The sequence below is a fragment of the Dromiciops gliroides genome, chromosome 2 (assembly GCF_019393635.1).
Source record: "Dromiciops gliroides isolate mDroGli1 chromosome 2, mDroGli1.pri, whole genome shotgun sequence".
Classification (NCBI taxonomy): Eukaryota; Metazoa; Chordata; class Mammalia; order Microbiotheria; family Microbiotheriidae; genus Dromiciops; species Dromiciops gliroides.
This window is the reverse complement of record NC_057862.1, coordinates 31,016,969-31,038,556: the sequence shown is the minus strand read 5'-3', so window position 1 is coordinate 31,038,556 and position 21,588 is coordinate 31,016,969. Positions and strand designations below refer to the sequence as shown.

The 21,588-nt window shown below is 45.4% G+C and overlaps 2 protein-coding genes across 2 annotated transcripts in view; one reads left to right on the top strand and one right to left on the bottom strand.

Annotated features, from left to right (window-relative positions):
• Positions 1 to 2,525: 2,525 nt before the first annotated feature.
• On the bottom strand, positions 2,526 to 5,132 carry LOC122738205 (tRNA (uracil(54)-C(5))-methyltransferase homolog). The gene is made up of 2 exons (XM_043980263.1): positions 5,100 to 5,132; positions 2,526 to 4,995 (listed from the first exon to the last, which is right to left on the bottom strand). Exons 1-2 carry the CDS (start codon positions 5,130 to 5,132, stop codon positions 3,394 to 3,396), a joined length of 1,635 nt encoding a protein of 544 aa, XP_043836198.1. The 3' UTR covers positions 2,526 to 3,393.
• Positions 5,133 to 5,178: 46 nt separating this feature from the next.
• The window catches only part of LOC122743684 (phenazine biosynthesis-like domain-containing protein), a 32,445-nt gene continuing 16,035 nt past the window's right edge, over positions 5,179 to 21,588 (top strand). The window contains exons 1-8 of the mRNA XM_043988796.1: positions 5,179 to 5,982; positions 13,621 to 13,720; positions 14,048 to 14,146; positions 14,695 to 14,804; positions 14,895 to 14,924; positions 15,276 to 15,364; positions 17,412 to 17,590; positions 20,296 to 20,358. Of these exons, the coding sequence (XP_043844731.1) occupies positions 5,887 to 5,982; positions 13,621 to 13,720; positions 14,048 to 14,146; positions 14,695 to 14,804; positions 14,895 to 14,924; positions 15,276 to 15,364; positions 17,412 to 17,590; positions 20,296 to 20,358 (766 nt within the window). The 5' untranslated portion in view covers positions 5,179 to 5,886. The remainder of the gene's footprint in view (positions 5,983 to 13,620; positions 13,721 to 14,047; positions 14,147 to 14,694; positions 14,805 to 14,894; positions 14,925 to 15,275; positions 15,365 to 17,411; positions 17,591 to 20,295; positions 20,359 to 21,588) is intronic.

Here is a 21,588-nt window from a genome sequence, read left to right as displayed (position 1 = left end):
TTTTGGACCACAAATATGGCAGTGCAGAATATTATTTGGTTTCCTTATTCCTAGGATCATAATTCAACAATTTTCAAGTAACACTTCTTCCATAATTGTTCAGGCTATTATACCCAAATTCATTGAGTGTGTAAAGACATTCTTGAATTGTTCTAGTCCTGTTTTCTCGTCCGTTAAACGAGTCACATTAGATGACCACCAAATTCCAGCTGTCATTCTCAGATGCCATAAATCTGAACAGACAGATCTGCTGGTTATTACCCACTTTTTCATATCAATTTCACAGTGCAGCAAAAGGCAATCTACATTTTGAAAAAGGATGGTTAATAGTATCCATCAATAGAACAACCTGATTCCAAAGTATAATTATCGTATCTATTACATTTGATGACAAGCTTCATCCAGCAAGGCAGAATGTGAGCAACTTTCAGTCCAGGATAAGTATTTAACCCAGAATTAGCACTGTATTTTGACTTTATCTTCAGAATGACTGGTCTCCTTGCCTCAAGTCTCTCCTCATTCCAGTCTACCCATCATTCAGCTATCAAACTGATCTTCCTTAAGTACAGGTCTCACCATAACACCTCCCATTCAATCAACTACAGTGGCTCCTTATCATTTTAGGTGATATATAGAAACTGGATAAATAGAAAATCATTTCTGGGGGCATTTTCAGGGTAAATGAAATTTCCAACCATGTGATCAGAAAAAAAATTTAAACCGGTAGGAGAAATGTTAGAATACAATTTCAGTAATGTGACTATAACCTGAGATAAGCATTGAAGAAAGGCAGAAGTAATTTTTCCAATCCTACATTAAAACATAATTCGACAGTATCTTGTGCAGAACTAAAATATTAGTTGATTATGAAAGAGCAGAAACTGCTTCTTAGTGCTAAGTCAGCAACAGAAATTACAGTAAAATATGCCTTTAAGGAAGAAAAGTTCGTGGAAAATCTATGGGGTTAGAATATTACAGAAATCTTTCCACATCCAATACAATTTTAAAGTTGCATTTTATGGAAGATAACTCTCAAATAAGCAAAAATAGAGTCTGTGCATTTTTGAGGCACAAATGAGACACTGCATTTAACTGGTTTTGCTGCACAGATGACCTTTAAAAAATAGCCACATCCTTCTGTTGAGGTGTCAACAGAAAAACCTTTAGAACAGTGATTTCTGGACCTTGCAAATGAGCTTACTGAAGTGATCAAACTGACTTGCAACCAGAAGAAAAGTGTAATTTAAAATCTAATGGGGGGGGGCAGCTAGGTGGCACAGTGGATAGAGCACTGGCCCTGGATTCAGGAGTACCTGAGTTCAAATCCGGCCTCAGACACTTGACACTTACTAGCTGCGTGACCCTGGGCAAGTCACTTAACCCCCATTGCTCCACAAAAACAAAAACAAAAAAATCTAATGGGGGCAGCTAGATGGGAAGTGGATAAAGCACTGGCCCTGGATTTAGGAGGACCTGAGTTCAAATCTGACCTCAGACACTTGACACTTACTAGTTGTGTGACCTTGGGCAAGACACTTAACCCCCATTGCCCCACAGGAAAAAAAACAAAAAACACACCAAAACAACAAAAATAATCTAATGGATGGAGGCAGCTAGGTGGTGCAGTGGATAAAGCACCAGCCATGGATTCAGGAGGACCTGAGTTCAAATCCGACCTCAGACACTTGACACTTACTAGCTGTGTGACCTTGGGCAAGTCCCTTAACCCTCATTGCCCCATGCAAAATAAAATCTAATGGACAGAAGATGGTTAATAAGCACCTTCCATGAAAAGTTCAAATTTGTGCAGTTACTTAAGACATTTTTATATAAATCCAAGTATCCAGGGTCTTTGCTCATTCTAGTATAGTTCATGGTCCTCATGTAAGTAATGTAATAAAGACTATATAAAGAAATATAAAGCTATAATCTTGTTCCATCACCCTTTCACTTGGACTACTACTACAAAAATGTCATCCTTGGCTACCTAACTTAAGTATCTTTCCACTCTGATCTTCCATGTGCCAAAAGCCTGTTTCTAAAGTACAGGTCTGACCTTGCCACTCCCCTAATCAAGAAGTTTCCCATGGCACCCTTTAGGGCCAACACAATTGTGGGCATATGATATGTGCTTTAAAAAAATTCATCCCAGGATAAAAGAAATTGCTGTTTCCGAATACACACCCTTCCTGGGCTCTAGACAACTGCTCCACATTGTTGCATGCCATTTTCCTTCACACATTCTATGTTCCAGCCAAACAGGCCTCCTCCCAATACCCATCTGCCACCTCCATATCTTTTCAAAGTCTGTCCCCCTTGAAAGCCAAGCTTTCCTCAAAGCTGGGCTCAAGACCCACCTCCTATATGAAACCTGTCATCATCCTCCCCAGGAATGACTTTGTACCCATCTTGCATTGTGGTCACATGGTTGCACCTCATTAGAACCTAAGTTGCTTTGGCTGGTGCTCAGCATCTGGAAGATACTTGGTGCTTGTCAAATGAGGATAGGGAATGTTATGAAAACAATATCATTTTTATTTAGGACAAGGATAAACAAAGAAGTCACAAAACTCAATCACAGCCAATGCTCTGAGTACTGTCTCATTGCCTTTCCCCCTCTCAGAGAAGTTTAGGTACTGAACCTCTCCATGGCTGGGACTCAGCTCTACCTGGTAAGGGGCACCTAGGTGGTGCAGTAGTTAGGAGCTGCAGGCCTGAAGTCATGAAGACTCCTCTTCCTGAATTCCAATCTGGCCTCAGACACTTGCTAGCTGTGACCCAGGACAAGCCACTTTACTCTGCTTGCCTCAGTTCCTCATGTGTAAAATGGGCTGTGGAGAAGGAAACAGCAAACCTCTCCAGAGTCTTTGCCAAGAAAGCCCCACATGGGGTAGAGTCACAAACAACTGAAGAAGAAAGCAACCAGGTTAGGCTATGATTTTCCTATAGCCAAGAGTAGGGGAATGGAAACACCAGTAAAGGCAGCTCCAGCACCTTGGCTCAGGCTGGGTCCTGCCAGTGGCTACGGCTCTGCAACTGCTAGGCTGTCTCCTTCCCAGGGTCAATTTGACCTGGAATCTAACAGAAGTCTGCCCACCAGCCCCAAACTCTTGCTGCCACTACTCTCTGCTTCCCAGAATCCACCAATGCAGTCATCTTTCTCTCATTTCACTTGAACTTCATGCGTCAAAGGCCTGCTTTGCACAAAACAGTGTGTTGATTGAGGTAAGCTGGGAGGACCTGGCCAATGGGCCAGGAAGCAAGCCCCTTAAGACTCAAGTTGGAGTCTAGCTTCTGAAAGCAGGGTCAGTCCAGGGCCTGCCCGAGTTGGCACAAGCTAACACTCAGTCCTTAACGGAGAAGGCCTGCAGAGTGCTGAGATGGTGGGGGCAGTCACCTAGTGAAGAGCAGCACCAACTCATAGTGCAGGGTGTGTGGAAACATGTCCACAGGCACAGCTTGTCTCAGGACAAAAGGGTCCCCCAGCAGATCCTTGTCTGGGTCTGGGGGGCAGCACAACTCAAGGAAGTTTCTTTTGGCCTTGCCACTGGGGTAGCAGGAAACAAAAAGCAGCGTCCTGATGGCTCTGCAGTTCCTCAGGGCCCGTACCACCTGGCTGTTCAGTCCAGTCCGGGAAGGGTCCACCAGAGCCACCAGCGACTGACCAGCCTCCTGGGACTTGACAAGCTGGGCCACTACATTCTCCACGTGATCGTCGTGGAATTCCCAGTTGGTGATTCCATTGAAAGCAGCAGTCCACCTGGCGTCCCCCACGGCCTGGCCCACCAAGCCAGTGCTCAGGACCTGGGCTGTTCGCCTGGCCAGGGACAGGCTGGTGGCCCCAGTTCCCTGGCTGAGGTCAAGGAGGAGAGTATTGGCGTCCACCCCGCTGAGCTCCCCCACCACCTGGTAGAGAACCTCGACAGCAGCTCCGTTAATCTGGAAGAAGGCGCCGGGAGAGATGCGGATCCTCAGGCCCGCCAGGTCCTCGAAAATGTGCGGCTCTCCCGCCAGCAGCTGGTAGCAGGGCTGCTGCTGGCCGCACTGGGCACTGGCATTCTCCTGCAAGTAAAGCGAGGTCAGGTCACAAACGGCCCCGGGCCCCCGGGTGAAGAAGTCCCGGACTTGCTCTTTATGCACCCACAGCTCCTCAGGCCCCAGCTGCTGCGGGTGGAAGGAGATGACGGCCATCGTGTGCCCACGCCGCGTGCTCCTGACCGTGAGCTCGTGCCAGTGGCCGCTGGCCGCCACGTCCAGGTAGGGCTCGAGCGGGCTCTGTGCCAGGAAGGCCTGGTAGCAGCGGGCCACGCGCTGGTGCCTCTCGGGGATGTGCTTCAGGTGCGCGGGCGGCACGCACACCAGCCGCTGCTCCTGCCCGCCGCCCAGCACGTAGCCCACTGTCCTGGGACGCCCGTCGGGGCTCTGGCGGATGGCGAAGTTGCACTTATTCCGGTAGCCCTCGATCACCGGCGACGGCCGGAAGGGCTGCAGGCGAGAGCACAGCGCGCCCGCTTCGGCGGCGTCCGGGCTCCCCAGCGACCGCAGGCGCTCCTCCAGCCGCTCCAGGAGGCCGCGCAGCGCCTCCGCCTTCACCCGCAGCTGCTGCTCGTAGGCCAGCCGCCACAACGGCGTCACCAAGTCAGCCAGACGCTCAGGCCACGAGCCCAGCTCCGGACCCCACTCCTCGGTTGCGGTCGCGGTCGGGGCCAGCGCCGCCTTCTCCGGGCACGCGGCGCCCAGCCAGGCCCGCGGGGAGCTCCAGGGAGGCGGCCGGCCGCGCGACAGCAGCGCAGCCCGGCTCAGATAGGGGCTGAGGCGCCTCATAACTGGGAGGCGGCGCGGCCAACGGCTGACTATACTCCGGGAGCCGGCGGCCCCGGCACAACTGGGGAAAGAAGAGCGGCGTGCCGGGAATTGACTTCCTACAGGCTGCTTCTCTTCCCACAAGTCCCCTCGCCAGCATTCTCCACACCAATCAGTGCCTCGCTCCGGCGGCTGCTCACCAATCAGAGATCAGTTTCCGATAGCAGCGCCCTCTGGGAAAACAAGGTCCTAATCTCCTCTAATCAGCGCTAGCGTTTCAAGCCCCTATGCTTCACGGGAAATGTAGTTTTCCCTGCTTCTGACCTCATGGAGTCTTTCTTTTGCCAAGGGTTCTCCCGCCTCCTTCTCCTTCTCCCAAAGCAAAAGGCGAAAGGGAGCGGGCCAGAGTGAAGGGCAAGGAAGAGTTGTCCCAGCCTGTCAGCTTCTTTGTACTGGCTGATTAAATTACACTTACAAAGCACAGACCCGTGCACATAGTAAGCGCTTAATAAATGCTTCGTTCATTCTTTTAGCCTTTTTATGGAAATTCCCCGCTGTGGTCTCCGTTAAGTTGGGCGAAGCAAACATTCCAGGAGGGTGATCCTGCAAGAGCTGGAGCAAGAAATAAGGGATCTGCAGAGGAGCCACCTCCACTAGCAAGTTCAAGCTCAGGAAAAAGTCACGTCCCCAGTCCGCCACTGCTTAGACAAAGTGGAGCAGCAGGGCAGAATGCGGCCACAGGTCAAGGAAACCTACCAACCCTGGGGCTCTGAAGCTCCGCCCCCAAACTCTCTGCTGCCTCTTGAATTTTCTGCTCCCTTCCTGAACCAGATAGCTCAAACTTCAGATTGTGGGTATTAGGAGGAAAATTGTCCTGTGATTAAGTCAGCCTGAGTTAGAAATAAAAAAGAAAACTCTCCAGGAATTAAGTAAATGTTATTCTGAGTTAGGTAAATGTTATCCTTCCATCTGTGGACCAAAGGTCCGTTTTATGCAGCAAATAAATCATTAACATTTTGATTATATAACCAGCGACTTAATACCTCCTCACCCCGCAGTTCTGAGAGTTTTTTAAGAAACAGAATGTTAAGGAAGATGCAGCTCCCTGTTTTTGTAGTAGATGCTTTCACCGGGGAAGCATTCCGGGGGAACCCTGCTGCTGTTTGTCTCCTAGAAAATGTAAGTTGTTTTGTTTTTCTGGTTTTTTATGGAACGAGTTTTCCAACCCCTCTCTTTTCTCTAAAACAAATACCTTCCTGACTGTCTTTCTGTCCTTCTGCTTATTGTTTTTAGTGTCTGCATGCTGGTTTTGCTACAATTTGATAAAGAATGTTTAGAGCTAGGCTCTAGGGGACAATAACAGGACAATAATAGGTTTATGTGAAGGAGAACTGTAATTGTGCCCATCAGATGGGGAATGGCTGATCAAATTGTGACCTATGAATCTGATGGAATATTCTTGTGTCATAAGAAATGAGAGTATGAAGAATTCTGAGAAACTTGGGAAGAATTGTATGAACTGATATAATGTACAGTGAAATAAACGGGATTAGGAAAACAATGGAGTCAGTGACCGTGCAGATATAAAAGGACAGCATCTTTGACAAACTTCAGAGCTCTGAATCAGGATTTCTAACTCTAGAGCTATAAGAAACTTCAGAAACCAACTTCCCCATTTTACAGGTGAAGAAACTGATGCCCAAGTGAACATATCTGCTCCTGTAGGTTCAACTACCATCTCTATGCAGATGACTCTGGAATCTATATAAGGAGCCCCTATGTGCCCCCCTCCCCCTGTATGCCCCAGAGATGACTCAAACTCAACATGTCCAAAATAGAACTTATCTTTCCCCACAAATTCACCCCCTTCTAATTTCTGTGTTTCTGTCAATGGCACCCGGGTTCACAGCCTTGGGGATCATTGTCCACTCTTTACTTCATCCTGTATAACTGATCAATTGCCATGTTTTATTAACTCTAGCTCCACAAAATCTCTCTTTAATCTGCTCTCATTGCCTCATCACTTCTTGCCTTGACCATGATGGTAAGCTCCTAATTTGTCTCCCTACATCCAGTCTCTCCCCTTTCCACACCATCTTACACACAGCTGCCAGATAACTATTTCTAAAGTACTGTTCTTAATACATCATTTCCCTGATCCAGAAACTTCCCTAGCTCCTTATTGCCTCTGAGCAATAAGATTCAGCTTTTTTATCTGCCTTTTATCTGACGACAACCTAACTTTCCAGGATGATTCCCTATTACTCCCTACCCCCAGCCCTGAATTCTAAATTTAGTGTGTTTGCTGCTCACCACATGTGGTATTTGGTGCCTCTGTAAAGGTCATCTCCTATACTAGACCACCCTCCCTTCTCTTCTCTGCCTCTTGGAATCTCTAGCTCCCTTTAAGGCTCAGCTCAAAAAAAAAAAAAAAATCTCCCAAAGAAGCATTTTCTGATTCTCCCTGTTACTAGTGGTCCCCTCCCCACCAAAATATATTGATGGCCTTGACTTATCGGTATGCCTGTTGTCTCCCTTTAATTGTTATCTTTGTATAGCCAATACCAACACTATGCAAAGCTCATAAAGTGTGTTGAGGCTGAAATAAAAACTCCCATTTCTTTGGAAGCCTCTTGAAAACAATAAGGTATGTACCACGTTGAGGGAATAGCAGGTACGTAACATCTGTTTGCTGAATCAATGAATGACCTTTGGAAGTGTAACGATTGGAATGACGCCACCTGCTGGAGACTTACTGTAGGAAAGCTCCATCATAAGGAGAAGGCCTCTGAGGGCAGGACCACGCGTCTTTTCTTTGGCGTCAGGAAGTGACATTTGCTTGTGGGAGGAAGAGGGAGCAATGCTGGTGCTCTCTCTTTTGTCAGGACTCTGGTTGAGAGTGGAGCTAAAGATGTGCTCTCCCATTGATAGATGAATCTAGGCCTTTCTCTCTCCACCAAATTCTTATTCTCCTTAATAAATGCTTAAAAGTCTAAACTCTTGCTAAAGCTTACAATTTATTGGCGACCACTCATTAGATATTTTAGACAGACTACCTAGAATTTTATCCCTTACAGAAGCAAGAGTGGAGGAAGGTTTTGAGAACCTTTAAAACTAGTCTATGACTAAAGCTCTGGAATAAGGCTAATAGCAACAGGGAAGAAGGAACTAGGAATGATCATTTTAGCCCTTAAAATTGTGATGAAACCCTTTAAGACTTGATTAACAAATAGTAGTTGTTGTTTAATGGTATCCAACTCTTCATGACCCCATGGACCATACTATCCTTGGGGTTTTCTTAGCAAAAATAATAGACTAGTTTATAATTTCCTTCTCTAGTGGATTAAGTTAAATAGGTCAAGTGACTTGCCCAAGGTCAAACAGCTAATATCTGAGGTCAAATTTGAACTCAGGTCTCCCTGACTCCAGGCCCAGTGCTCTATCCGCTGAGCCATCTAGCTGTCCATAACAAATGTTTATTGAATAGCTATCATGCATCCCACAACTCAGGGCATACAAGCTAAGACTGAGATGTATGAGGAGTTAATGGTCTGACTGGGAAGACTAGATGTAATACAACAAATAATTAGAGAATAATGCAGAAGCATATATAATTAAGTGCTAAGTGGTGGAGACAGAATTCCTGAGTTGCAGACACCCATGCCATCTGCAGCAGCCATATTATCTTCCTTCATCAACATCTAAGAGGGCAGCACCACTCAGATCCCATGGGGTTATAGAAGGGTTGTTGTATTTCCAAACCACCACCAGATGGGAGCATTTTAAAACTTTCTTCTCTGTGCTTGAGTGGTACAATTTTAGCTTGTACAGTTCACCCTCCTATGGTGACGGATTCAGAGTGATCAATAAATGGGAGCCTGGGAGAACAAATAGTACCCAACTCTTGTCCCTCCAAGTCTTACTGGATTGTCAGTCACAGTTTCTGTCCATTGCCAAGTTAACTGCCATGAAGGAAGATTCCATTGGGAAAAGCATTTATGGAGGGCTTACTGGATCAGAGACTCGGAAGCAAGCTTAGAGGTCATCAAGTCCAACCCCTTCATTTTACAGAGGAAGCAGTCAAGGTACCAGAGGGAAAGTGACCTTCTCAAGGTCATACAGGTAGTAAGTGCAGAGAACTGGAATTTGAACCCAGGTCCTCTCACTCTAAATCCTGAATCCTTTATGCTGTGGGGAGCACTGGGGGTTTTCACACTTGGGGTATAACGATTGTGGATAGTTTATTTGAATGAATAATTCCCACCTATTCCCCAATATCTTTTTGTTTCTTTGTGTGTATATGTTTAGACTAATATAGAAATGTACACATTTTTCCCCTGATGGAGTATATGATCCTTAAGTACAGGAATCATTTGTGGGTTTTTTTCTTTTCCAATCCAGTGCCTGGCACATAGTAGATGCTTAATACACATTTCTTAAGTGATTGTTGGCTCTCAAAATGTAATTCTCCCTCTGACAGTTATAGAACACCCCCCCCCCATTTACTTCTCTACTTACTTTGGAGGGCTTACATTTATAATTGTTAGGGCTTTAAGGCTTACAAAGTCCCCCAAAGTCACTATGCTTTTTATAACCTTTTGCCCAACTATACGAGACTACTAGTGCCCCCAAAGAAATTAAGGGGAAAGGATCTATAGGTACAAAATATTTATAGCATCTCTTGTTGTAGTAACCAAAAGATAGAAACCAAGTTGCCGCCCCCCCCTATTGGGGAATAGGGCTGAACCTTATGGTATATGAAGTAAAGGAATATTATTGTACCATAAGAAGAGAAAAGTACTTCGTAAAGACTTGAGAGGCCACATCAGTGCAGTGACAAACCACAAGTCAGAAGCATGGCCGCCTCCCTCCATTGGGAGCAGGCTCCTACCTGCTTGAGCTCAGTTGGATCTGGAAAGCTTCTGGGGGCCAGTTGAAATGGCGACACATTTTGGCACAGACACATTATGTCTTAACAAGGCATAAAGGAGCTGTTAAACTTTGCTACTGTTGGATGGCAGAACGTAAAGGAATTCCTCAGTTAACCTTATGGAATTATAGGTTGGCCAGTGGATGAATGCAGCAGATACCTCATCACAGAAAACTTCTAGTGATTGGTTGCAGGATCGGCTGTGGTTCAGCTTTGGGGAAAGAGTCTGTTCTTCTCTTTTCCCCTGGCGCCTCTTCCAGAATCCAGCAAAGACAGGGAGAAGATCGGCACTGGCCTCACCTAAAGGAGCCTACAGCCTTAGGACACACTGCCCCCAGCAGAGAGCAAGGCAGGAAGTCCAGTTAGGGAAGATGCACAAAGGGTTGAGAATCCAGCATGGGAAGTTGGGATACTGCGGGGCCCAGAGGCAAGATTCCTGATGGTCCTGGCAGGTGGGCTTCAGTTCTTTGAGAAAGTAGATCGCAGTGCCCTAGGTCAGGATAGCAGCTGAGCTAGAGGAAGCCTGGGGCATGGTGACGGTGGCCAAGCAGGGAAGCAGGCATCCTGCAAGGATGGGGAGAGAGGTACAAGGACTGCAGAGGCCCTGCCAGCCTCATCACAGGAGGCATGAGTCATCATTCCTCACCCACAGTTTGGCTCAATTTGTGGGTCTTCCAACTGGAATCCTCTGTGTTTGTATTTGCTCCTCCTACTGACTCCATCTACTTGTGGAGTAGATTTTACTGCTACTGTTCTCACTGAACAGTTTTAGCCAAAAATTGTACATTTCATCAGCTGATTGCTTTGTGTAGGCAATTCATCATTGTGTGTGTGTGGAATTCTGATGTATGGCTGTGGGAATGTGCACTAACAGATACTAGAAGGAACCAGCCTGTCAGTGGGAGTGGGAGAGGTATGACAGAGGGGATGCTACAAAGCCATATGGGAAATTTCTTACATTTTGGGGTATTTCCCTCTCATTCACCCTCCTATTAACTGTCAGTGAGTTCCTTTTAACAAGTAAACATCCAGGGCAGCTAGGTGGCGCAGTGGATGGAGCACCAGCCCTGGATTCAGGAGGACCTGAGTTCGGATCTGGCCTCAAACACTTGACACTTACTAGCCGTGTGACCCTGGGCAAGTCACTTAACCTCAATTGCCTCACCAAAAAAAAAAAAAAAGAGTGTTTGATGAAAAATTGTGAATGATTTAGCTATTCTCAGCAAAACAATGATCCAAGATAATCCCAAAGGACTAATGATGAAGCATACTATCCACCTCCAGTGAAAGAACTGATATTGATTAAACACAGACTGAAGCATGCTATTTTTCCTTCTTTTGTTTTTTTCTTTTATTTCAGTCATCTTATACAAAATGACTAATATGGAAATATTTTACATAATTGCACTGTATTACCTCTATGGGCTTATTCCTTGGCGGGGGAGGGAGGAGAGGGATGGAGGGAGGGATAGGATTTGGAATTCAGACTTTAAATAAAAATGTTTATTAAATGTAAAATAGTGGGGCAGCTAGGTGGCACAGTGGATAGAACACTGGCCCTGGAGTCAGGAGTACCTGAGTTCAAATCCGGCCTCAGACACTTAACACTTACTAGCTGTGTGACCCTGGGCAAGTCACTTAACCCCAATTGCCCCACTTTAAAAAAAAATGTAGAATAAAGAAATAGGGAAATTTGAAGAAGGGTCCAGTTTAAAGAAGAAGGGCGGGAGCTCTGTTTTAGGCTTTCTGAGTTCAAGATACCTATTGGACATCTAAATGGAGATGACTAATAGGCTGGTGATGAGGGCCTGGAGTTCAGGAGAAAGGTGAGGGCTGGATACGTAGGTCTAGGAGTCATTTGTAGAGAGGTGATAATTGACGCCATGGGAGCCAGTGAGGTCACCAAGGGAGAGAACCTAGAGAAAGGAGAGAAAAACACCTACAACAGAGCCTTGGGATATCCTTACACGTGGAGGATGGGACATGGATCAGGAACCAGCATTGGTGACTTCCAAACAATGTTCTGACAGGTTGCGGGGGTGAACCCAGGGAGAGTAGCTCTCAGTAATGTCAAATTCTAAAAAGAGATCAAGATGGCTGGTAATGGGGGAAAGGCCATTAGATTGAACATTTAAATGATCATCCATCGATAACTAGAGAGAGCAGTTTCTTTTCTTTTCTTTTTTGTGGGGCAGTGGGGGTTAAGTGACTTGCCCAGGGTTACACAGCTAGTGTCAAGTGTCTGAGGCTGGATTTGAACCCGGGTATTCCTGAATCCAAGGCTGGTGCTTTATCCACTGTGCCACCTAGCTGCCCCCTAGAGAGAGCGGTTTCAGGAGTAGGGGAGAGTTTAGAAGACAGGTTACAGTAAGGAAGTCGAGACAAGGGAAGAGAGGTGGAAAACAATCTTTGACAGGGTTGGGTGAAAGTTTTGTAAGGATCAGGTAGACTTGAACAGGTTTGTAGACTTTGGGGAAGGAGCTCCTGGCCAGGGAATGATTGAAGATGAGAGGGATGTTGGCCAATCATCCTGGATTCCCAAAGGGGCAGCATGTGCTACAGAACACTCTTAGGGTCCAAGGGTATGGGGGCTAAAGAGACATCTACCATCAAAACTCTATCACATAGTAAATACCATAAAATAAACCCTCTTTGATTAACTGATTAATTAATGTATGTCTATGGCTTAAAGCTTATTAAAATTAATTAAATTTAAAGGTTTTTAAAATTAGTTATATCTATGGCTTGTCTCCCCAATGAGGTTATAGACTCCTAATGAAAGGGACCATTTCCTCAACTACTGTATTTACCTCTGAAGACCCCACATAGCGTGTACCACATAGTGTTTAGGCCTCAGTGTACCCTAATACGGTTAATTATATATAAAATGAGAGGGCTGGATTAAACAATCTCTAAGATTCCTTCCAGCTCTATATACAGAAAAGGGGGGGAGAGAGGCACAGGTTGGACTAGATGTTTTCTGACGTCCTTTCTAGCCTTCAGTCTGTGGGGACCAATTTTTCATTGGGAAGTGCTAGCTAAGCGGCTCGCCGCAATATTGGGGCAAGGAAGGAGACCGGCAGCCTCCCTCAACACAGAACAAGATTTATTTTAACAAGAACAAACTTAAAAAACCAAACAAACAGGATCAGTAGGATCAAGGGAAAGGAAATAAAAATGGGGAAAGGGAAATTATAATACCTGAAAAATACCACTGCCAAGGAATCAGCTGAAAATACGCAGCAGAACGCCGCTTTCCAGCTTCCACCTACAATGCCCAATTCTTCTCCCCCAAACCTAGAAACACCCCACACAGTCCCAGCCAATGAAATGGCTGCTCTGACAGTCACATGACTGCCCCTCACTAGGCTTCCAATCATTATAATTTTGCCAGGCCCGAGTGGTGATGACGTGAAGTGCCAGAGCCCTGTCAACAGCTACAACCAGTGGGTGGAGTACTGTGTGGTTTGCGGAGCCCCAGGCCAGTGCGCGCCAAGGCATAAAAACCTCAAATAACAATTAATTCTTTACAAGTCTATGAGCCCATGTTCTTTGGAAAGACACTCTGTGAGGATGCATTTCTGTTATAGAATTTCTGTGAGTGTCTTCAGTTCCTCAGCAAAAATTCCCATGGAATCCTACAAGGCTCTAATGGATCCCTACTCTCTTGAGTTGTGCTCTTTCCCCTCTCCTCCCCCTGACATCCCCACTTCAGATCACAGCCTGCTGCATGACCTCATCCTTTGCATCTACTACCAGATTAAAGAAAAGTTATCTGTATAACTTCCCTGGCTCACCATTTCTCTATTAATCTGTGGTATTATTATTCCTGTTACCCAATATGGAGGAAGCCTGACTGGTATTTTCTGGACCTCTTCTTAATTTAGGAATTGGATGAAGAAATGCATCAAAAAATCGCAAGAGAAATGAACCTTTCTGAAACAGCTTTTATTCGGAAACTGCATCCAACAGACAGCTTTACCCAAAGTGAGCAAGTTTTCATAGCCTTGGAGCAATTTTACCTTTTAGAGGACCTAGCATATGGAAGAGAAATTGTTTTCTTTTGTTTTGTTGGATATTGAATTGTAGAAGTAGAGGAATTCCCATTAAACTCATCTCCTGGGGAATCGTCCTGACAATGTCATTTGCCCTAGATGTTCAAGTGTTTGTCTTAGCTTTTTCTCTCCTGTAAGAACATCTTCCTGCCCCAAATGCATCTTGGAAAAATCTTTGGAAAACAGCAACAGAGGCAGGGGAGATTGTCCTGAGCTGAGTTCACTCAAATGCTAACTTTCTCTTTCTTTTTCTGCAAAGGTTCCCGCTTTGGGCTAAGGTGGTTCACGCCTGCTACGGAGGTCCCTCTCTGTGGGCATGCTACATTGGCTTCCTCAGCTGTGTTATTTCACAAAATAAGTAATGTGTCTTTGTTCTTATCTTGTTCTCCCTTTTTAAGCTGTTCGTTTGACCCCTGGAAAGAGCACAGGATCTTGGATTAAGAATAAATCAAAGGGGGGTGGGGCAGCTAGGCAGTGCAGTGGATAGAGCACTGGCCCTGGAGTCAGGAGTACCTGAGTTCAAATCCGGCCTCAGACACTTAACACTTACTAGCTGTGTGACCCTGGGCAAGTCACTTAACCCCAATTGCCTCACTAAAGAAAAAAAAAAGAGACACTCTCTAAAGACAAATGGGCAAAAGTTGTTTTTCTTATATATATTTTCTTTTTCTTTCCCCCCCTTATATTTGATTCTTTTTTTTTTCAATTTAAATTGAGTCTTTTTTTTTTTTTTGTAAGGCAGTTGGGGTTAAGTGACTTGCCCAGCGTCATACAGCTAGTAAGTGTTAAGTGTCTGAGGCCAAATTTGAACTCAGGTCCTCCTGAATCCAGGGCAGGTGCTCTATCCACTGTGCTGCCTAGCTGCTCCCCTTTTTTTCAATTTAAAATACTGTTTTATTTTGGCAGAAAATGTGAATCAAACTGTAACTTTTGTTACTCTGAGTGGGGAACTGAAGGCCAGACAAGCAAAAGATGGAATCATCATGGATCTGCCTCTTTATCCCACCCATCCCAAGGTTGGCATAGTTGGCCATTGCCATTATTTATGTGCCACATGTAACCAGCATGTTGTAAATGTTTGTTTGTTTGTTTTTTTTTAAATTTAGGATGTTAAGGAAATCCAGGACTTAATCAAGGTTGGTTCTCAACTCAAACTGTGAGCTTGAAGGATCAGCATTGTTTATTATTGGTCAAGCACAGAGTTGGTAAGGGTAAACAGAATCTGGGCCAGTGCAGAGTCTGAGATGGGGTCCACAGACTTCACCAGCCTGTCACAAGGGCCTACAAAGGTGAAGAATCCCTGGAGCACATTCAGGAATGAACCATGTTAGATGTGAGCAAGACAAGAGCAGAACAGGATCTTGGTGGTCCTTGTCCCACTGTTGGTATTGGTTCCCTGGGGGTGGGGGTGTCATGGGGGCTGTAAGAGCTGAGGGGGACCACTGCCTCCATCCTGAGAAGCCTTTTGTCTCCACTCTCTTCTCCAGCTGGGGCTAGGCAAGGTGCTGGTTCAGGACGTCCGTTATTCTCCAGACACCAAGAAGCTCCTTGTTCGGCTGGATGATTCTTATGGAAGGTAAATTTGGAGGCTTCTCTGCATGAGCCTCAGTGCCCTGTCCAGGTGCTGATTTCAGCCCCTCCATGCCTTCTCATCCTGGCTGATTTCTGGCCTCCTTCTTTGTAACTTCTCCCAAGGGATACACCTAACATGCTACAAGCATTCCCCCAGGTTGCTGGGGTTGGGTTTTTTTTTTTGTTTTGGTTTTTTTCGGGGCAGGGGGGATGTTTGTTTGCTTGTGTGTGTGTGTGTGGGGGGTGAGTTTGTTGGTTTGTTTAAGCATTTGCTGGATACTAGTGCTGTATTGTGGGATAGTACTTCATTTCAGGTGGTGTGTGAATCACTGTACAGAAGTCATCACTGGCCATGTGCCCTGAGCAGCTTACATTCACTGTGTGTGTCTCTGTCCTTGCATTGTCCTTTGCATAAGTGACCCATGACTTGTGAAAAGGAGCCATGCTTTATTGCCACAAACTCATTTCTAATGATGTAAGCACACTTTGGACTGCTTAGTTTCCAGAGATGTTTCCTCTGTATTTGCTTATTTGTGCCACATACAGTGAGACTGGATATCCCCTGGACCACTAGACGTTCTTTTTTTTTTTCATTTACTTTTTTTTGGTTGGGTATTGAGGGTTAAATGACTTGCCCAAGGTCACACAGCTAGTAAGTGTTAAATGTCTGAGGCTGGATCTGAACTCAGGTCTTCCTGACTCCAGGGCTAGTGCTCTATCCACTGCCTCCTCTTTATTTTTTTATCATAAGAGTATTTTATTATTTTCCAGTTACATGTAAAGATAGTTTTCAACCTTTGTTTTCATAGGATTTTTAGTTCCAAATTTTTCTCCCCCACCCCAAGATGGAAAGCTATCTGATATAGGTTATATATGTAATCACATTAAACATTTCTGCATTAGTCATGCTGTGAAAGAAGCAGCAGAACACAAGGGAAAAACCTCAAAAAAGAAAAAAAAACAGGTAAAAAGTAGAAACAGTATGGTTCAATGTGCATTCAGAAACCACAGTTCTTTTTTTCTGGATGTGGAGAACATTTTCTATCATGAGTTCTTTGAAATTGTTTTGTATCATTGCACTGATGAGAAGAGCCACATCTATCACAGTTGATCATCACACAATGTTACTGTTACTGTGTACAATGTTTTCCTCGTTCTGCTCATTTCACTTAGCATCAGTTCATGTAAGTCCTTCCAGGTTTCTCTGAAATCCTGCTCATTGTTTCTTTTTTTTATTATAAAAGTATTTTATTATTTTCTAGTTACATGTAGAGATAGTTTTCAACATTTGGTTTTTTTTGTGTGTGTGTATGTGTGTGTTTTAGTGAGGCGGTTGGGGCTAAGTGACTTGCTCAGGGTCACACAGCTAGTAAGTGTTAAGTGTCTGAGGCTGGACCTGAACTCAGGTCCTCCTGACTCCAGGGCTGGTGCTCTATCCACTGCGCCACTTAGTTGCCCCAACATTTGTTTTTATAAGATTTCTAGTTCAAATTTTTTCCCTCCCTCTCCTCTCTCCCCCCCTCCCCAAGACAGCAAGTAATCTGATATAGGTTATGTATGTACAATCACATTAAACATATTTCTGCATTAGTCATGTTATAAGAGAAGAATGAGAGCAAAAAGGAAAAAACTTCAAAAAAAGAAAAACAACAGCACCAAAACCAAAAGAAATAGTATGGTTCAATCTAGACATTCTTTATTAAGGAGAGACTTGGTCTCCTTTGGGCTTTATCTTTTCATTCTCTTTGATGGGGAGTATAACAGGTATGGGGGGGTATAGATGGGACACTGTATAGAATTGTGCCTGTTTTATAGTCTCAGGGGCTGGGGGCAGCTAGGTGGTACAGTGGATAAAGCACAGGCCCTGGATTCAGGAGGACCTGAGTTCAAATCCGGCCTCAGACACTTGACACCTCCTAGCTGTGTGACCCTGGGCAAGTCACTTAACCTTCATTGCCCTGCAAAAAAAAGAAAAGAAAAAAAGGGGAAAAATAGTCTCAGGGGCTGGTGAGGGCACAATGTATGATGATGCCTCTCAATCATTCTACAAGGTCCTTCCTAGAGAACCTGGAAGTGAACACAGGAAATCTGATACAGGCTGAAAACACAGGCAAAGTGAGGGGACTCATACTCACCCTCAAAGGAGAGGGAGGTGGAAAGAGCCAAGGCTATGACTTCTACTCCAGATACTTTGCCCCCTGGGTTGGTGTGGCAGAAGACCCTGTCACAGGTGAGTGTCTGTTTGTGCTTGGAGGTGGGGAGTCAGCTATGGGAGGACCTTTATTAGAGGGCCTCTAACAAGTCAAGTGAGCAAAGCCTTCCTGAGCACCCATCCATGGGTGTGCCAAGAGCTGGGGACACCGAGAAAGGCCAGAGGGCCACCAGTCTGACATTTTCAGGCTGTGTGTCCTCTGGGGTCCCTCTCCCCAGCCCACATACCCAGCAGGCCCCGTTTATGCAGCAGATTAGAACTTCTTTCTGAACATTCCAGACACAAACATCCCCTAAAGCTCCCCCAGATCTTTGTTCCTTCCATGAGTCTGTGCTTAATAAGTAATAAGCAGGGGCTTTAATAGATGTTTGTTGAATGAAGTCCATCTTTGCCCTTGTGTGAATTAACTCTAGGCCCATTGACAGGATTTGTTTCTTGGAGCAGATAGTAAGAATTTAATAAATCATTGTTGTCTGGAAGGTTGTAAATCAGAAATCAAGCTGGACTTGGGGAAGGGGCGGAGAACCAGTATAGATTGTGTCTCTCTGCTCCTTGTCCTGCTGACTTGAAGAGCAGGCCCTCGGCTCTGTCACCTCCCTGATCTTGGACCAATGATGCAAATTTCTTCCTGCTCCAATCCATCCTCCATTTCCTCGTAAAGTCTGAAGCACACATCACCCCTCCAGAAGTTTCAATGCCACCCTATTACCTTGAGTGTAAAAGCCCCCCAGTCTGGCATCTGCTTATCCTTCCAGGCTGCTTACATTAGCTGCCCCATGAATCAGAGGAGGGAAATCCTGGAGTCAGGGAGACCAAATACAGACTAGTTACAATGATCCAGGCAAAAGATGAGGAGGACTTGAACCAGCTTGACGGATGAATTAAAGAATTGCTGTGGAGGTAGATTTGAGAACACTTCCCAACTGACTTGTATTGCTGCATTGCAACATTCCTTCAGTGCCAAATTGGTGTTCAGGAAAGTTGAGGTGTTCCTTGTAACCAGTGGCCACTGAAAATAATTTCATCCAATGATTACAGACAATATTGTATAAATTAATATTTCCCAAGAAGCAGCATCAGAGAGGAAGAAGCCCCAATGCAGGAGTCAGAAAATTTGGGTTCTAGTACCGACTCAGCCCATGTACTACTATCTGTGTGACCTTAGACATGTCATTTCACTTTCTCTGTGCCTCAGTCTCTCCATCTGTAAAATGAGATATTTGGACTAGATAGACTTATAAGGTTTCTTCCAGCTATTTCATAAGACATCCCAGCAGAAAGAAGACTTTCCACTTTTATAGGGAACCAGAGAAGTTTTGGAAATAGTTACCCATTTACCTGTGGCTAGTATCTGTTTATGTCTAGTGCTTAGAAAAGTCTGGTTCAATCAGTCAACCTACAAGCATTTATTAAATGCATACAGTTTGGATGAAAAGTAGGGTGTGTGAAGGGGAGTCCCCTGCAATCAGCCTGGACAGGTGGGCTGGGCCTAGGGCTTTAAAAATCAAATGGAAGAAAGGGCGGCTAGGTGGCGCAGTGGATAAAGCACCGGCCCTGGATTCAGGAGGACCTGAGTTCAAATCCAGCCTCAGACACTTAACACTTACTAGCTGTGTGAACCAGGGCAAGTCACTTAATCCCAATTGCCTCACCAAAAAAAAAAAAAAAATCAAATGGAAGAATAAGTAGTTCATCCTAGAGGTTGCAAAGACAACATGCCATGATGGGTAGGGACCTGGACTCCAAGCCAGGAAGACCCCATGTAAGACTCACCCCTGCCAAACCCTGGCCAGATCCCTTCATCTTTCAGTGCTCTAGACCCTAGCTTCTTAAACTGTGGCTCACAACCCCATGAAAGGGTCAAGTGACTGAAGGTAGGGGTCTTGAAAAATGTGGCAATAGTAAAAAGTTATGTATACCTATTTTATATACCTACATACCCAGGGTTCTGTAAAAATTTCTTGGGCAAAAAGGGGTCTCAAGGGGGAAGAGTTGAAGAAGCCCTGTTCTAGATTACTCTCTTGTGGTAGAGAAAGTGCCAACTTGCAATGACAGAGGGTATTTCCTTACCTGGGAGTTCCCTAATGACAATGAAATCCCAGGTCCAGGCCATGCTCCTGTCCTAGAGGCCACAGGGTACTCCTGGAGCTTTTTGAGCCTTAGGGCAACATGGTAAGACTTGTGCTTGAGCAGACTGGGGTAGGGCAGAACAGTCTGGAATGAGGAGAGACCTGAGACAGGGAGACCAATGAGGAGGTTATTTCATGGAGGGAGACAGGCCTGAGAACCCATTGCCACTGATTTACAAGTCTGACCAAGGTCTGACCCAGCAGAGGCTGGATTGGGAATTCTGTAGATGTCTTGGGTCCCATTGTTGGTGAATGGCTCCATAGGTCTGCCCTTTCACCATCTGACAGCTCTTGATATCTCTAGTACCATTACATTGTATTCACTAATTCATTCATTTGTACATGAATGCCAAATAGAAATGTTAGCTGTGATTATTCAGCAAACATAAGCACCTGCTGTGTCTGAGCACTGGGCTCACTTTGGGTGGGGCAGGGAGATGGGACACTTTTGAAGCATTTAAAGTTTTGTCATGGAAGAATTGCTTTGATATCAGAGCCTGTACTTGCTAATAGATTTACTGCAGAACACCCAGCTGCTGTCTTCAGGATTGTCACGTAGCTCCTCCCTAACCCTCTATTTCTGTTTCTGTCAAGGATCTGCCCATGCTGTTCTCAGTAGCTACTGGTCCCAGCAGCTGGGGAAGAAGGAAATGTGGGGTAAGAAGAATTTCCTTCTTTTGTAATTTCTCTGACTCTTCCTCTGATGTTAGACCCATTAACATCTTTGCATAAAGGATACCTATCTCCAGTTTTCCCGTTAATTACACATTTAGTTATCTATCACCACAGGTCAAGAGACAATCACAGTCATTTGGTAAGTGTTACTTCTGTACTACTCAAAGGACTGTTAAGATCCCTCCACATTTTAGCTCCCTGGAGTGAAGCCCAGTTCACCCTACCCTAGTTATGTCCCTGTACTACTTGAAAGGTAGTGTTGTCCAATGTAGGGAGAGAGTAAGAACCACTAGATTTTGAGCCAGAAGAACCAAGGTTGTGTGGAAATTTATTTTGATTTGGGGACCCTACCTTTAGGCTGAGATTAGAAAGCCTTAGGCCCTCAGGGTCTCTTCCCCTCCTCCTCAGCTTCAGCTGAGCAAAAAAGCCCCGTGGGTTATACAAGACACCAGGTCAGACAGTTGGGGGGAAAAAAAAGCCCCCAGCTCCCTCCAACCTGAGCAGAGCTATCTAAAAGATAGCCTGTGCTGAGGCATTAGCCTGGCTGGCAGATTAGCTTGGTCTGTGGGGGCGAAGGAAGCCCCGAGATTTGAGTGGAGAGAAGAAAAGGTATATATAGACCTGGGAGTGAGACTCCCCCCCCCCCTCCCCGGGGGGGGGGGCTGACGAGAGGAAGACGGACTAGTTAGAGTAGGAGGAGAAGGGCTGCCTAGGGGGACAGACTAGATAAAGAAGTAGTTGGACGGACTAAAAGGAGGGGACTAGATAGAGAGACAAGATTAAGGAGAGGCGCTGACTAGAGGAGGGGAGACGGACTAGATAGAAAAGGATCAAGGACGGACTAGAAAGAAGGGGGGCTGACTAGAAGAGGACAGACTAGAGGAGACTCAAGGACGGACTAGGAGAGAGGCTGACTAGAGGGGAACCCGGACAAGGACGGAGGAGAGTTCGGTTTGGAAAAGGAGAGACTGGGCTGACAAGGTTACAGGCCTTAATACAAACCAGAGAAAGTGTAATGTGTCCTGAGGCCGGAGGCGGCCAAGGCCCTTATTGTATTCAAGAAGTTCGAAGGGCAGCAGGTGGGAAAGAGACACAGTGGAAAGAGACGCAGGAAAGCAGTCAGGTTGTACATTTTATTTCCCTGTATTCTTAATTTTAAGTAGTATCTCATAAATAAACTCTGCTTTGATTATTTAGTTAAGAGGCTTCTTA